Source organism: Phyllobates terribilis, unplaced genomic scaffold, assembly GCF_046119375.1.
Source record: "Phyllobates terribilis strain yellow unplaced genomic scaffold, ASM4611937v1 Scaffold_4__5_contigs__length_816908805, whole genome shotgun sequence".
Lineage (NCBI taxonomy): Eukaryota > Metazoa > Chordata > Amphibia > Anura > Dendrobatidae > Phyllobates > Phyllobates terribilis.
Window position 1 is genome coordinate 37632306 of NW_027362764.1, and position 16066 is coordinate 37648371.

At 47.7% G+C, this 16066-nt stretch overlaps 1 protein-coding gene across 2 annotated transcripts in view; it reads right to left on the minus strand.

Annotated features, from left to right (window-relative positions):
- LRRC72 (leucine rich repeat containing 72) overlaps window positions 1–16066 on the minus strand; it is a 31308-nt gene that overhangs the window by 8183 nt on the left and 7059 nt on the right. The window contains exons 2-6 of one of the 2 annotated variants that reach the window (XM_073677261.1): window positions 13236–13309; window positions 9146–9215; window positions 7277–7358; window positions 4863–4976; window positions 1235–1324 (exon numbers count right to left, since the gene is read on the minus strand). In XM_073677261.1, the coding sequence (XP_073533362.1) occupies window positions 1235–1324; window positions 4863–4976; window positions 7277–7358; window positions 9146–9215; window positions 13236–13309 (430 nt within the window). The remainder of the gene's footprint in view (window positions 1–1234; window positions 1325–4862; window positions 4977–7276; window positions 7359–9145; window positions 9216–13235; window positions 13310–16066) is intronic. The other variant, XM_073677263.1, reaches the window with a different exon arrangement.

A 16066-nucleotide genomic window follows, 5' to 3' on the forward strand; every position in this document is an offset into this window, starting at 1 on the left:
CCTATCACATATCTTCTGAGCTATGATCTACACTGGTTGGATAAAGTCTTGAGACTGACACAGTTTGCTACTTTCGTGTTTCTTCTCTTTTCCTGTCCACTCACTGGTTTTTCCCCTTTTCCCTTCATACAAGAATCGCTCAACACTTTGTTAATTCATTAGTATGCAAATTGCCTCTTCAGAGAGGAAGGCGACTTGAACTCTAGCGCCACCTATTGGAAGCAGTGATCCTACAAGTCGATATCAACCCCCTAACAAGCCTTGCCACATGACTTAGGATAAAAGCCAAACCAGAATCCCAATTTGCAGACACATGTTTCAGGGTGTTGCTGCTCATCAGTGCAAAGTATGAGATCTGATTTGGGTGGGTGAGAGGCTAAAACTGGGATCTAAGGGGCAAGGTTTCTCCTTATGGAGAGTGACAAGCCAGTATGAGGAGACTTAAATGCCTTGCATGCTCCTCTGGGAAATTAAATATGCAAATATTCTCTTCAGAGAGGAAGAGAACTTGAACTCTATGGCCACCTATTGGCAGGCGTTTAAGTCTCCTCACTCTGACATGCCAGGCTTGGCTTTTCACTCTCCATAAAGAGAAACATTATCCCTTAGATTCCAATCTTAGCCTCTTACCCAGCCAAATCAGATCTCATACTTTGAACTGATGAGCAGCAAAACCCCGAAACATGTGTCTGCAAATTAGGATTCTGGTTTGGCTTTTATTCTAAATCATATTACAAGGCTCGTTAAAGGGTGGATATTGACTTGTAGGATTGCTGCTTCCAATAGGTGGCGCTAGAGTTCTAGTCCTCTTCCTCTCTGTTGAGGCAATTTGCATATTTAATTTCCCAGAGGAGCATGCAAGGCGTTTAAGTCTCCTCATACTGGCATGCCAGACCTGGCTTGTCACTCTCCACAAGGAGAAACTTTACCCTTTAGATCTTTAATTCCTTAGTGTAATTCTCAGAACCTGTCTGGGGTATACAGCTGTATCCCCCCATGTCAGGCCCGTCGCCTACTGCAGACACGTGAGATTACACGACGCTGAGCAGCCGCCTGGCATTGTGCAGATTTTCTGCGGTAATCTGTGGCTGCACTTTGTCACTTTCTTCAGAAGACGGCGGGAGATATGTGAGTTGTGGCCGTGGATCTGCTTCCACTTAGACACGTGCGGCCAATTTACATCTAGGAGAAAACCATTGCGGCGGGAATGAGAAGCAGACGTGGAGGCGCTTACACTCACGATCCAGCAGCTGCACGGAAGGAAGGTGGTGGATGACGGTGTGGCGGTAACAGGGGTCTTGTCCCAGCGGGTTATGGAAGAGATCTACACAGAGATACAAGACGGTTACAAGCTCAATATCACAGCTACATAACACTGCTCATAGTGCTACCCCTGTGTCAGTACTCACTGTCACTCTGGACTTATATTCAAGCGACACTACTCCATCCTCCTCCTCCTGGACCTGTCATCTGCCTTTGACACAGTAGACCATTCCCTCTTACTACTCTGACTTGGCCCTATCCTGGATCTCTTCATACCTAACAGACCGGACATTCAGTGTCTCCCACTCACACTCCACCTCTTCATCTCGCCCCCTATCTGTCGGTGTCCCCCAAGGCTCAGTACTAGGACCCCTGCTCTTCTCCATCTACACCTTCTGCCTGGGACAGCTCATAGTCTGATGGCTTTCACTATCACCTCTATGCTGATGACACACAGATCTACCTCTCTGGACCCGATATCTCCTCCCTACTAACCAGAATCCCACAAATGTCTGTACGCTATCTCATCCTTCTTCTCTGACAGATTTCTAAAACTTAACATGGATAAAACAGAATTCATCATCTTTCCACCATCTCATTCAACCCTCCCAACTGACCTATCTATCAATGTCAATGGCTGCTCACTCTCCCCAGTCCCTCAAGCTCGCAGCCTCGGGGTAACCCTGGACTCTAATCTCTCCTTCAAACCACATATCCAAGCCCTTTCCACTTCCTGCCGACTCCAACTCAAGAATATCTCCCGGATCTGCACAATCATCAACCATGAATCTGCAAAAACACTAGTGCATGCCCTCATCATCTCCCGCCTTGACTACTGCAACCTCCTCCTCTGTGGCCTCCCCTCTAACACTCTCGCACCCCTCCAATCTATCATAAACTCTGCTGCTCGACTAATCCACCTGTCCCCCCGCTATTCCCCGGCCTCTCCCCTCTGTCAATCTCTTCATTGGCTCCCCATTGCCCAGAGACTCAAGTTCAAAACCCTAACCATGACATACAAAGCCATTCACAACCTGTCTCCTCCATACATCTCTGGCCTAGTCTCCCAGTACATACCTGCACGCAACCTCCGGTCCTCACAAGATCTCCTTCTCTACTCCCCTCTTATCTCCTCCTCCCACAATCGCATACAAGATTTCTTCCCTGCATCCCCCCCTACTCTGGAACTCTCTACCCCAACATATCAGACTCTCGTCTACCGTGGAAACCTTCAAAAGGAGCCTGAAGACCTACCTCTTCCTACAAGCCTACAACCTGCAGTAACCACCGCTCCACCATACCGCTGCACGACCAGCTCTACCCTCACCTACTGTATCCTCACCCATCCCTTGTAGACTGTGAGCCCTCGCGGGCAGGGTCCTCGCCCCACCATACCGCTGCACGACCAGCTCTACCCTCACCTACTGTATCCTCAACCATCCCCTGTAGATTGTGAGCCCTCGCGGGCAGGGTCCTCGCTCCTCCTGTACCAGTCAGTGACTCGTTTTGTTAAGATTATTGTAATTGTTTTTGCTATGTATATCCCTATCACATGTAAAGCGCCATGGAATAAATGGCGCTATAATAATAATAAGAAGAATATTCATGAAAGGGAATATAAGATATCATGGCGGTAGAGAGAGTGTGTGAACAGAAGCTAATCCATCCACTAGTTACCCTACACCGCCAATGACATTGGCATTAATCGCTCCTCCACCCTACACCACCAGGGATATTGGAATTAAGCCCATCATTACCCTAGACCTCCATGGAACGTAGCACTGACTTTACTACCATGGACCACCAGTGAAGCTGATATTAATCCGTTCAATACCCTAGAGACTACTAGGGAAATTGGCATTAATCTTTCCATGGCCCTAGACCCCCAGGGAAGTTAGCATTGACTTTACTACTCTGGACCATCAGTGAAGCCGATATTAATCTGTTCACTACCCTAGACCACCAGGAATATTGGCAATAATTCCTCTTCTACTCTAGACCACCAGGAAAGATGGGTTTAAGTCCTTCACTGCCATAGACCACCAAGAAAGCTGGCATTAAACCCTTCACAACCCTAGAGCACCAGGGAGGCTGGTATTAATCCCTCCACTTCCCTAGACCACCAAGGAAGATGGCATTAATCCCTCCACTACTTTGGACCACCAGGGAAGTATGAAATTTACATTTGCTTACTTCCATGTACTAAGACAACCTCAGAGAGAGGGGAGGGAGCAGCACTGATGGCGTGTACTACTTGGAGCTGCAGTAAAGTGATCACTCAGGGATCTTGGTCTAGATGATCTGTCCTGGGATCACTGTACTCCAGTTATGACACAACCAATACACAATGCTGTGGGGTGTGAGCTGTGGGGTGTGAGCTGCAGAGTGTGAGCTGCGGGGTGAGAGCCGCGGGGTGTGAGCCGCGGGGTGTGAGCCACGGGGTGTAAGTGTGAGCTGCGGAGTGTGAGCTGCAGTGTGTGAGCTGCGGAGTGTAAGTGTGAGCTGCGGGGTGAGAGCTGCGGGGTGAGAGCTGCGGGATGAGAGCTGCGGGGTGAGAGCTGCGGGGTGAGAGCCGTGGTGTGAGAGCCGCGGGGTGTGAGCTGCAGAGTGTAAGTGTGAGATGCGGGGTATGAGCTGCAGAGTGTAAGTGTGAGCTGCGGGGTGTGAACTGCGGGGTGTGAACTGCGGGGTGTGAGCTGCGGGGTGTGAGCTGCGGGGTGTGAGCTGCGGGGTGTGAGCTGCGGGGTGTGAGCTGCGGCGTGTGAGCTGCGGGGTGTGAACTGCGGGGTCTGAGCAGGGGGGTGTGAGCTGTGGGGTTTGAGCTGCGGGGTGTGAGCTGAAGGTTGTGAGCTGCAGAGTGTAAGCTGTGAGGTGTTAACTGAGGGGTGTGAGCTGCGGGGTGTGTGCTGCTGGGTCTGAGCTGGGGCGTGTGAGCTGCGGTGTGTGAGCAGCGTTTTGTGAGCCTTGGGGTGTGAGCCACAGTGTGTGAGCTGCGGGATGAGAGCTGCGGGATGAGAGCTGCGGGGTATGAGCCATGGGGTCTGAGCCGCGGGGTGTGAGCCGCGGGGTGGGAGCCGCGGGGTGTGAGCCGCAGGGTGTGAGCTGCAGTGTGTCAGCTGCGGGATGAGAGCTGCGGGGTAAGAGCCATAGGGTCCGAGCTGTGGTGTGTGAGCTGAGGGGTGTGAGCTGTGGGGTGTGAGCCGTGGGGTGTGAGCCGCGGGATGAGAGCTGCGAGGTGAGAGCCGTGGGGTCTGAGTCGCGGGGTGCGAGCCGCGATGTGTGGGCCGCGGGATGAGAGCTGCGGGATGAGAGCTGCGAGGTGAGAGCCGTGGAGTCCGAGCTGTGGTGTGTGAGCTGCGGGATGTGAGCTGTGGGGTGTGAGTCGCGGGGTGCGAGCCGTGGGGTGTGAGCCGCGAGGTGAGAGCCGTGGGGTCTGAGCTGTGGTGTGTGAGCTGCGGGGTGTGAGCGGCAAAGTGTGTACTGTGCACCCTTTTGCAGAATGAATGGCGCCCGCTGTTACTTATGCAGACTATCAGGTGACCCCCGGCTGCCGGCGCTGATGTGATGACGCAGAGCGCCCTCATGTGGACGGTGATTACTCAGGACGCGGAGATCTGTCATTCCTCTCAGCTCCTTCACTGTTCCCTGCAGATCTGTCAGGTGGTTGTCGTGTAACATCAGGGTCTGTAAAGAGGATAAATGCTTCAGAGACCCTGAAACAGAGGAAGAAGACATTACTAACGATGGTGACGTCTAGAAGGCGACCCATGTGAATCTACTCCACCCTCCATGCAACTCTCCTGAAATACTCTGCGCTACTGAGGTTACCTGCTCCTTCCCCTATACACTCAGTCTGTGACCTCCACCAGAATCAGGATCTTTGTTCTCCTGAAATACTCTGCACTACTGAGGATCCCTGTGCTGATCCCGGGGAGGTCCAATCTGTGATTTCCCCCCAGGATAAACACATTTCTCCTGAAATACTCTGTGCTGCTGAGGGACACTGCTTCTCCCACTATATCATACTATGTAACTGTGACCTAACACATATTCATCTAATAAAATACTCTGTGCTGCTGAGGAACCTGGTCCATAAACTATCTAACTTCCAGTCTGTGACCTTTTACTCTCCTGAAATGCTCTGTGCTGCTGGCCAACTTTACTCCTCCCAATAGATAACTTTCAGTCTATAACCTCGTACATAGTTAGCAAGTCCTTTCCTGAAATACTCTGTGCCACTGTGGGACCCTGTCGCTTCCACTATGTCACTGTCTCCTCCAATAAGGTAATTACACTTAAATACTCTGCGCAGCTGGCCACTTTGATTCTTCTACTAGGTAACTATTGGTCTATGGCCTTCAAGTTGAGTGCAGTCCTCTCCTGAAACACTCTGTGCTGCTAGGGAACTTTGCTCATTCCCTTACACTCTGTGCTGATGGGGCCTTGTTCTTTAAACGATGTAACTGTGTCCTGCCACAAGATCATCACACTTCTCTCCTGAAATACTCTGTGCTGCTGAGGGACCCTGCTACATGCCATAAGTAGGCTTCAGTCTGCGACCTCCCCCAAAGTTAGCACACTCTGCTGCTGAAATGCTCTGTGCTGCTGCAAGAATCCAAACCTTCCACTGTGGAAATATAAGACTGTCACTTGCCCCATGATCTGGACCCTCCTCACCTGAAATACTCTGTGCTGCAGCAACCCTGACACTTCCATTATGAAAATATTATTCTGCCCAGACTACACAATGCAGGCAAAGGACAGGTCACCGCTGATCTCCCACCTGGCCCCGATCCCTCTCTGATCCCCCCAAATGAAGAGTGTGAGAAATCAAAGGGAAATCCGCAGACGATGAATGAAAATGGAGCTGAAAGGAGGATTATCCACAGCCCTGTACACGCTGCCATACGCAACCAAATCATCTGCAGCCGCCGTCTGTCTCTGCTCTCACCGCAGGGAGAGGGTCTGCCGTAATGGAAAAGAGACGACGCAAGTGTCTGATCATAACAGCCCGACGAGAGGTCAGCGGAAAAGCCTTCACCAACGTATCAAAGGGAACCAGAATCACAGAAAATGGATCATATGTAACACTCATAGAATTACATATTCACATCCTGTATTATACCCCAGAGCTGCACTCACTATTCTGCTGGTGCAGTCACTGTGTACATACATTACATTACTGTTCCTGAGTTACATCCTGTATTATACTCCAGAGCTGTACTCACTATTCTGCTGGTGCAGTCACTGTGTACATACATTACATTACTGATCCTGAGTTACATCCTGTATTATACTCCAGAGCTGCACTTACTATTCTGCTGGTGCAGTCACTGTGTACATACATTACATTACTGATCCTGAGTTACATCCTGTATTATACTCCAGAGCTGCACTCACTATTCTGCTGGTGCAGTCACTGTGTACATACATTACATTACTGATCCTGAGTTACATCCTGTATTATACTCCAGAGCTGCACTCACTATTCTGCTGGTGCAGTCACTATGTACATACATTACATTACTGATCCTGAGTTACATCCTGTATTATACTCCAGAGCTGCACTCACTATTCTACTGGTGCAGTCACTATGTACATACATTACATTACTGATCCTGAGTTACATCCTGTATTATACTCCAGAGCTGCACTCACTATTCTGCTGGTGCAGTCACTGTGTACATACATTACATTACTGATCCTGAGTTACATCCTGTATTATACTCCAGAGCTGCACTCACTATTCTGCTGGTGCAGTCACTGTGTACATACATTATATTACTGATTCTGAGTTACCTCCTGTATTATACTCCAGAGCTGCACTCACTATTCTGCTGGTGCAGTCACTGTGTACATACATTACATTACTGATCCTGAGTTACATCCTGTATTATACTCCAGAGCTGCACTCACTATTCTGCTGGTGCAGTCCCTGTGTACATACATTACTGATCCTGCACTGATCCGGGGGTACATCCTGTACCAGTATTTGGGGATCTCTCCTTCGTACCTGTGATGTCACACAGTTCATTGCTGTTCAAATATAACTCCGTCAGTCGGAAATTGCTGCCTAGAAAGTTCACCTTTGATATCTGAAATAAAGATGAAAACTTTTGAAGAGATGCACATACACAAAATTGATTGAAAAAACGTTACACCTATCCAGGGTATAAATTAAGGATTGGGGAGGGTTCGTCTGTTGGGGCCTCCACCGTTCGGCAAAATGGGCCCCTTTACACCCCCATTAGAGTGAAGTGACAATGCCCAGGATTCCCCAGAGAATGAACCGAGCGGCGGTCGGACATGCACACTGTTGTCACGGGTGTGTCAGGTGTAATAGACAGTCGCTCTGGAACCGGCTGTAGAAGGTCACTGCGTTTGGCATTACAGACGCCTTCTTAATCCTTCTGCTTTTATGACCCAGCGGCGACCTCCCTCCTGCTGCTGATTGACACACCCTTGCCTGGGAGTTAAAAACACTCAGTTTGCTCCAGGGAATCGCTGGTGATACTTCTATGTACAGGCTTAGAGCACTAGCAGTCGGCTAGTGTCTTCTCTGGTGCTCTTGGAGGACAGTTGGTGTTATCTCTCTGGTGTCTGCTCAAGCTAAGTTTATCCCCTTTGTTTGTCTAACTTGTTGTCTTTAGTTTGTAGTGGGGCCTGACCACTGCTCACCCCTCCCCCTCCCTATCTAGGGCTAAGCTCTAGGGTCATCCAAGGTTTAGGGTCTCGCTCGGCTATGGAACCTATATAGGGACGGAAGTGTAGGCAGGGTGATATTAAATCTGCCTATGGGGTCTCCACTCCCCCTTTCCCTATTGTTTGGGTTTCCTCCCCCTCTTCCCTTCGTGTTGCACTTAGTCTTTCCCACACCTGGCGTGACAACTGACTCACACTCTCACATTCTGCCCTTCCGACTGCTGGGACCCCCTATCTATGAGCTACAGGTGATCATCTTTATACAACAGAAGCCCCTCTATCAGTTTGAGAGGCGATGGATTTGTAATGAGCCCAAATCATTTTTGCTTTGTCTTCAAGGGTCTTGGTATACTGGGAACATGGACAGAAATATACACTCAATGCCAGGAAGCAGCTGCAAAAGCAATTATACATTTATGGTGCCTGTTCTGTCTATAAATCCAAATCCGATCACTGCTGTCAACCCCTTAAATGCTGCTGTCAATCACTGACAGCAGCAGCTACAGCGTGCAATCCCGGTAGCATGTCATTCGTGGAGCCCATCGCCCCAACCCCATGATGCAATAATGGAGAACCAATAGGTTGCCATGTTCAAGCTTCATAGGGGACTAATTAAAAAAGTGAAAAGTAAAAAAAAGGTTTTAAAAAATATAACAAAAAAATAAATAAAAAAATACAAAAAAACAATATATAAGTATAAAATTAAAAATTATAAAAAAATTAAAATCCCCTCGTTTTAACCCCGAAACGTCAGAATTGAGGTTTTTCAGTCTCCGCACTTCCCTACAAAAATGCAACGAAAAGTGATCAAAAAGTATATAACCCGGAACGGTGTTAGTAAAAGATTACAGCTCGACACCGAAAAAATCAGGTCATTGACAAAAAAATAAAGAAGTCACAAATCTTAGAAAATGGCGACACAAACTGTTTTTTTTTCCATTTGTGAATTTTTTATTTCACCTCCTTAATAATGAAAAATAACTGGACAAGTTTGGTATCGCTGTAATAGGACTGACCCAGAAAATCATGCTGACAGGTCATTATTACTGCACAATGACCTATAGATGCCGGCAGGTAGGAGGAGGCTCGCAAGGCTTTGGGCCGGTGACCACGGACTAATGACCAGGGTTCTGAAAAAACTTTGGCTTAACTCTTTCGGAAAATCCTGCTATTTCATTACCTTGTTATGGTTAAGCCACAAGTATTTTAGTAAGCGAAACCGCGACAATTCGCAGACGTCCCGCAGCCCCCTGTACAGAGAAAAAATATCATTAACTAGAACGTAACTGATACATAACACTACAGAATAAAGACATCACTAAGACACGGACCCCCAAGCAGGAGCCGCAGCCTGTCTACTGCATCCTGTACAATAGATAGATAGATAGATAGATAGATGATAGATAGATAATAGATGATAGATAATAGATGATAGATAGATAATAGATAGATAGATGATAGATAGATAATAGATGATAGATAATAGATGATAGATAGATAATAGATAGATAGATGATAGATAGATGATAGATAGATGATAGATAATATATAGATAATAGATAGATAGATAATAGATAGATAATAGATAGATGATAGATAATAGATAGATAATAGATAGATGATAGATAGATAATAGATAGATAATAGATGATAGATAATAGATGATAGATAATAGATAGATAATAGATAGATGATAGATAATAGATAGATGATAGATAGATAGATAATAGATAGATAATAGATAGATGATAGATAGATAATAGATAGATGATAGATAGATAGATAATAGATAGATAATAGATAGATGATAGACAGATAATAGATAGATGATAGATAATAGATAGATAATAGATAGATAATAGATAGATGATAGATAGATGATAAATAGATAATAGATAGATGATAGATAATAGATAATAGATAGATGATAGATAGATGATAAATAGATAATAGATAGATGATAGATAGATAATAGATGATAGATAGATAACAGATAGATGATAGATAGATAATAGATAGATGATAGATAGATAATAGATAGATAATAGATAGATAATAGATAGATGATAGATAGATGATAAATAGATAATAGATAGATGATAGATAGATAATAGATGATAGATAGATAACAGATAGATGATAGATAGATAAATAATATATAGATAATAGATAGATGATAAATGATAGATGATAGATAATAGATAGATGATAAATAGATACATAATAGATAGATGATAGATAGTAGATGGATAATAGATAGATAATAGATAGATGATAGATAGTAGATGGATAATAGATAGATAATAGATAGATGATAGATAATAGATAGATAATAGATAGATGACAGATAATGGATAGATGATAGATAATAGATAGATAATAGATAGATGATAGATAATAGATAGATGATAGATAATATATAAATAATAGATAGATGATAGATAATATATAAATAATAGATAGATGATAGATAATAGATAGATAATAGATAGATAGATAATAGATAGATGATAGATAGATAATAGATACAGTTAGGTCCAAAAATATTTGAACGGTGACACAAGTTTCGGCAGTTTAGCTGTTTACCAAAACATATTGAAGATCCAGTTATATAATTATTCTGGTCTTATAGTGCCGACTCTCAGCTTTAATTTGAGGCGATTCACATCCTAATTGAAGGAAGGGTTTAGGAATTACAGCTCCTTTATATGTAGCTGCCTTTTTTTCAGGGGACCAAAAGTTATTGGACAATTATCTGAAAAGCTCTGTAATGGGCTGCATGTGTTTTTTCCTCGTTAATCTGTCATCAATTAAGCAGGTAAAATGTCTACAGCTGATTCCAGGTGTGGCATTTGCATTTGAAAGCTGGTGCTGTGAACCCACAACATGCGGTCAAAGGAGCTCTCAATGGAAGAGAAACAGACCATGATTAGGCTGAAAAAAAAAAAGAAGAAATCCATCAGAGAGGCGATAGCAGAAATGTTAGGTGCTGCCAAATCAACAGTTTGGTAAATTCTGCAGAAAAAAAGCTCACTGGTGAGCTCGGGAACTCAAAAAGGCCTGAACGTCCACAGAAGACAACAGTGGTGGATGATCGCAGAGTCTTTCTCCTGCTGAAGAAAAACCCCTCCACAACATCCACCCAAGTGAAGAACACTCCCTGGGAAGTTGGTGTCTCAGTATCTAAGTCTTCCATAAAGAGAATGTATCATGAGAGCAAATCCAGAGGGTTCACCACAAGGTGCAAGCATTAATAAGCCTGAAAATAGAAAGGCCAGGTTAGACTTTGTCAAAAAAAAACATCTAAAGATGTCACCCAGGTCTGGAAAAGCAAAACTAAGATCAATCTGTACCAGAATGATGGGAAGAAGAAAGTCTGGAGAAGGCTTGGAACTGCTCCTGATCCTCGGCACATCCTCTGTAACACATTGTGGAGGTGGTGTGATGGCGCGGACATGCATGGCTTCTAATGGCAGCGAGTCACTAGTGTTTATTGATGATGTGACTGAAGACAGAAGCAGCCGGATGAATCTTGAGTGTACAGGGCAAAACTTTCTGCTCAGATTTAATCGTATGCAGCAAGGATGATTGGACGGCGCTTCACAGGACAGACGGACGATGACCCAAAACATCCTGCGAAAGCAAAGAAGTGGAATATTCTGCAATGGCCGAGTCATCACCAGATCTCAGCACCAACGAGCCGCATTTTACAGACAAAACTGAAGGCAGAAAGAGCCACAAACAAGCGAGAACTGAAGTCACTGCAGCAAAGGCAGCAAAGCCTCACACCAGAGGGGAACAGCGATGGTGAAGTCCACGGCCTGTAGACTTCAGGCTGTCATTGCTGCAGAGCCTCACACCAGAGAAGACCAGCGATGGTGATATTCATGGCCTCCAGACCTCAGGCCGTCATTGCTACAAAGCCTCACACCAGAGACCAGTGATGGTGACGTCCATGGCCTCCAGACCTCATGCCGTCACTGCTGCAAAGCCTCACACCAGAGGAGACCAGCGATGGTGATGTTCATGGCCTCCAGACCTCAGGCCGTCATTGCTACAAAGCCTCACACCAGAGACCAGTGATGGTGACGTCCATGGCCTCCAGACCTCAGCCCGTCATTGCTGCAAAGCCTCACACCAGAGGAGACCAGCGATGGTGACGTCCATGGCCTCCAAACCTCAGGTCGTCATTGCTGCAAAGCCTCACACCTGAGGAGACCAGTTATGGTGACGTCCATGGCCTGTAGACCTCAGGCCATCATTGCTGCAAAGCCTCACACCGGAGGAGACCAGTGATGGTGATGTCCATGGACTCCAGACCTCAGGCCTTCATTGCAGCAAAGCCTCACACCAGAGGAGACCAGCAATGGTGACGTCCATAGCCTCCAGACCTCAGGCCGTCATTGCAGCAAAGTCTCACACCGGAGGAGACCAGCGATGGTGACGTCCATGGCCTCCAAACCTCAGGCCATCATTGCTGCAAATCCTCACACCGGAGACCAGTGATGGTGACGTCCATGGCTTCCAGACCTCAAACCATGATTGCTGCAAAGACTCACACCGGAGGAGACCAGCGATGGTGACATCCATAGCCTCCAGACCTCAGGCCATCATTGCTGCAAAGCCTCACACCGGAGACCAGTGATGGTGATGTCCATGGCTTCCAGACCTCAAACCATGATTGCTGCAAAGCCTCACACCAGAGGAGACCAGCAATGGTGACGTCCATAGCCTCCAGACCTCAGGCCGTCATTGCTGCAAAGCCTCACACCGGAGACCAGTGATGGTGACGTCCATTGCCTCCAGACCTCAAACCATGATTGCTGCCAAGCCTCACACCAGAGGAGACCAGCGATGGTGACGTCCATGGCCTCCAGACTTCAGGCCGTCATTGCTGCAGAGGATTCTCTATAAAGTACTAAACATGAACATTTGAATTAATGTGAAGTGAATTTGTCCAATTACTTTGGAGCCACTGAAATGAGGAGACTTTGTAGAATAATGGCTGCAATTCCTAAACGTTTCACAGGATATTTCTTTTCAACCCCTTTAATCAAACCTGAAAGTCTCCACTTCAATCGTATCTCAGTTGTTTCATTGTAAATCCAAAATAGCAAAATTGCGGCCTGCAGAGCTGAAATCATGAAGATTCAGTCGCTGCCCAAATATTTGTGGACCTACCTGTGTATGGCTATAGAATAAATAGATACAAATATATATAAATACATATATTGGAGGTATGTCCTGTATACACATGTCGGGGTACGTACCGCCTCCCCAGGTACAGCTCACACACATCTCCGTCTGTCTTGTAGCCGCACTTGTGGATTTGCTCCTGTATGATCTATATAATCACATCCGGCCATTATTCTCCTTACACAAATTCCAAAAATATTCACAACACGAGCAGTGACGCTGCAGCCACAGAATAAAAGTACGATACCAACAGTAGGGAAAATAAGTACCGTATTTTTCGGACTATAAGACGCACTTTTTTGCTCCAAAACTTTGGAGGAAAATGGGGGGTGTGTCTTATATATGTTTGGGGGTGTATGTATATATATATATATATATATATATATATATATATATATATATATATACTGTGTGGGGTGTGAGGGTAGCAGCCTACACTGTCCCTGCTGCTAAAGAAAATGAATATTCATGCTCCTTAATAGCGGCACACAGAATATCCGCAGTGCGGCTCCTGCTTCCGCCGGGTGATCGCGTGTGGCCGCTGTTAAAGGGCATGAATATTCATGCCCTTTAATAGCGGGCACACGCGATCGCCCGGCAGCAGCAGGAGCAGCGCAGCAGCTACACTGTGTGCCGGCTATTAAGGAGCATGAAGTCACTGCTCCCCGCGCACACAGTCCCGGCGTGGGGAGCAGTGACTTCCGGCAGCTGATCTCTCCTTGTGAGGGCAAATGGCAGTGACGCCATGCGCGGCTCACATGGCGAGATCAGTGCGGGCAGACAGGAGGAGAAAAGAAAGGTGAGTAGGAGTGTTTATTTTTTTTTTATGTGCAGCATGATGGGGATTAGGGGGATCATGCATACCAGGATTAAGGATGAGGGGGGCATACATACCAGGATAAGGATGAGGGGGCCATACATACCAGGATAAGGATGAGGTGGCTATACATACCAGGATAACGATGAGGGGGCCATACATACCAGGATAACGATGAGGGGGCCATACATACCAGGATAAGGATGAGGGGGATCATACATACCAGAATAAGGATGATGAGGGCCATGCATACCAGGATAAGGATGAGGGGGGCATACATACCAGGCTAAGTGTAACGGGTCTGGGAGGTGGAACCACTGAGCGACTATACAAAGGGGCAGTCCTTGTAAGGAAGCGGGTGACACCCAGGGAAGGCGGGCAGGCAGTCACGGCTAGTGACGGGGACAGTCTCTGGGTAAGAGGGCAGGAGGACACGGCAAGTGACGGGGACAGTCTCTTGACAGGCGGGTGGTCACGGCAAGTGACGGCTGAGCCTCCAGGTAGGCAAGCAGGCAGGTAGCGGGTGGATGCTCCCAGGTGAGCGGGCGAGAGTCTCTGGACAAGCGGGTGGTCACAGCAAGTGACGGCTGAGCCTCCAGGTAGGCAAGCAGGCAGGTAGCGGGTGGACGCTCCCTGGTGGGCGGGCGAGAGTCTCTGGACAAGCGGGTGGTCACAGCAAGTGACGGCTGAGCCTCCAGGTAGGCTAACAGGCAGGTAACAGGTGGAAGCTCCCAGGTGAGCGGGCAAGAGTCTCTGGACGGGCAGGTGGTCACAGCACATGACGGCAGAGCCTCCAGGTAGGCTAGCGGGCAGGTAGCAGGTGAGCGCTCCCAGGTGAGCGGGCAAGAGTCTCTGGACGGGCAGGTGGTCACAGCACGTGACGGCAGAGCCTCCAGGTAGGCTAGCAGGCAGGTAGCCGGTGAGCGCTCCCAGGTGAGGGGGCAAGAGTCTCTGGACGGGCAGGTGGTCACAGCACGTGACGGCAGAGCCTCCAGGTAGGCTAGAGGGCAGGTAGTAGGTGAGCGCTCCCAGGTGAGCGGGCAGACGGATCCATAGACAGACTGGCAGGGCTGGTAGGCAGACTGTCGGACCGCAGGAATAGTAGCAGGTAGACACGAGACAGGCAGGTATCAGACAGGAAACTGGCAGGTAACTGGCAGGAAACTGGTAACGGGACCTGAGGGCTGAAGCAGAGTGATGAACTATGCTACAACATTGCTCGGGCACCTCCATTTTGGAGGAGGTGCCTTATATATGGAGAGATCCTCCGGCCATTGGCCGGGGACTCCTTAGGACGGCGTGCGCGGCCCCTTTAAGAGAGGGGGAGCGCGCGCGCCCTAAGCACAGTGGCCGGGAAGGAGCGCGCGCTGCCAGCAGAGCGGGAGGAAGACGCCTGGCACGGAGCGGAGAGGTGAGGGGAACAGCGTCCCTGCCTAGCAGGAGGCAGGGACGCAGACGCTACAGTACCCCCCCTTTAGGCCCCCCCTTTTTTAGGCCAGACAGAAATTTATCAAGGATGAGAGGGGCATGGATGTTCTCCCGAGGCTCCCACATTCTCTCCTCAGGACCAAACCCCTTCCAATGTACTAGAAAAAAGGTCTTTCCTCTTACCCTTTTGGTGGCCAGAATGTTCTCTACCTCAAACTCGTCTTCAGCAGAAACCGGAGCAGGAGGCGTACCTGTAGACTTGGAAAAAGAGTTAAGTACCACGGGTTTGAGGAGAGATACATGGAAGGAGTTAGGGATCCGCAAATTGGCCGGGAGTTTCAATTTATAGGCCACCGGGTTGATCTGTTTGATAACCTCCAGTGGGCCGATGAACCGAGGCCCTAACTTGTAGGAAGGAACCTTGAGCCGGACATACTTGGACGAGAGCCAAACTTTATCTCCAGGATGGAATTGTGGAGGATCCAGGCGTCTTTTGTCAGCGTGTTTTCTCATCCGCTCGGACGACTGAAGGAGTGCGGATCGGGTACTCTCCCAAATGGAGGAAAATTTGCTAACGAGGGATTCCGCAGCCGGATTGTCCACCGAGGTGGAGACGGGAAATGGGATCCGAGGATGCTGACCGAAGACTACAAAAAACGG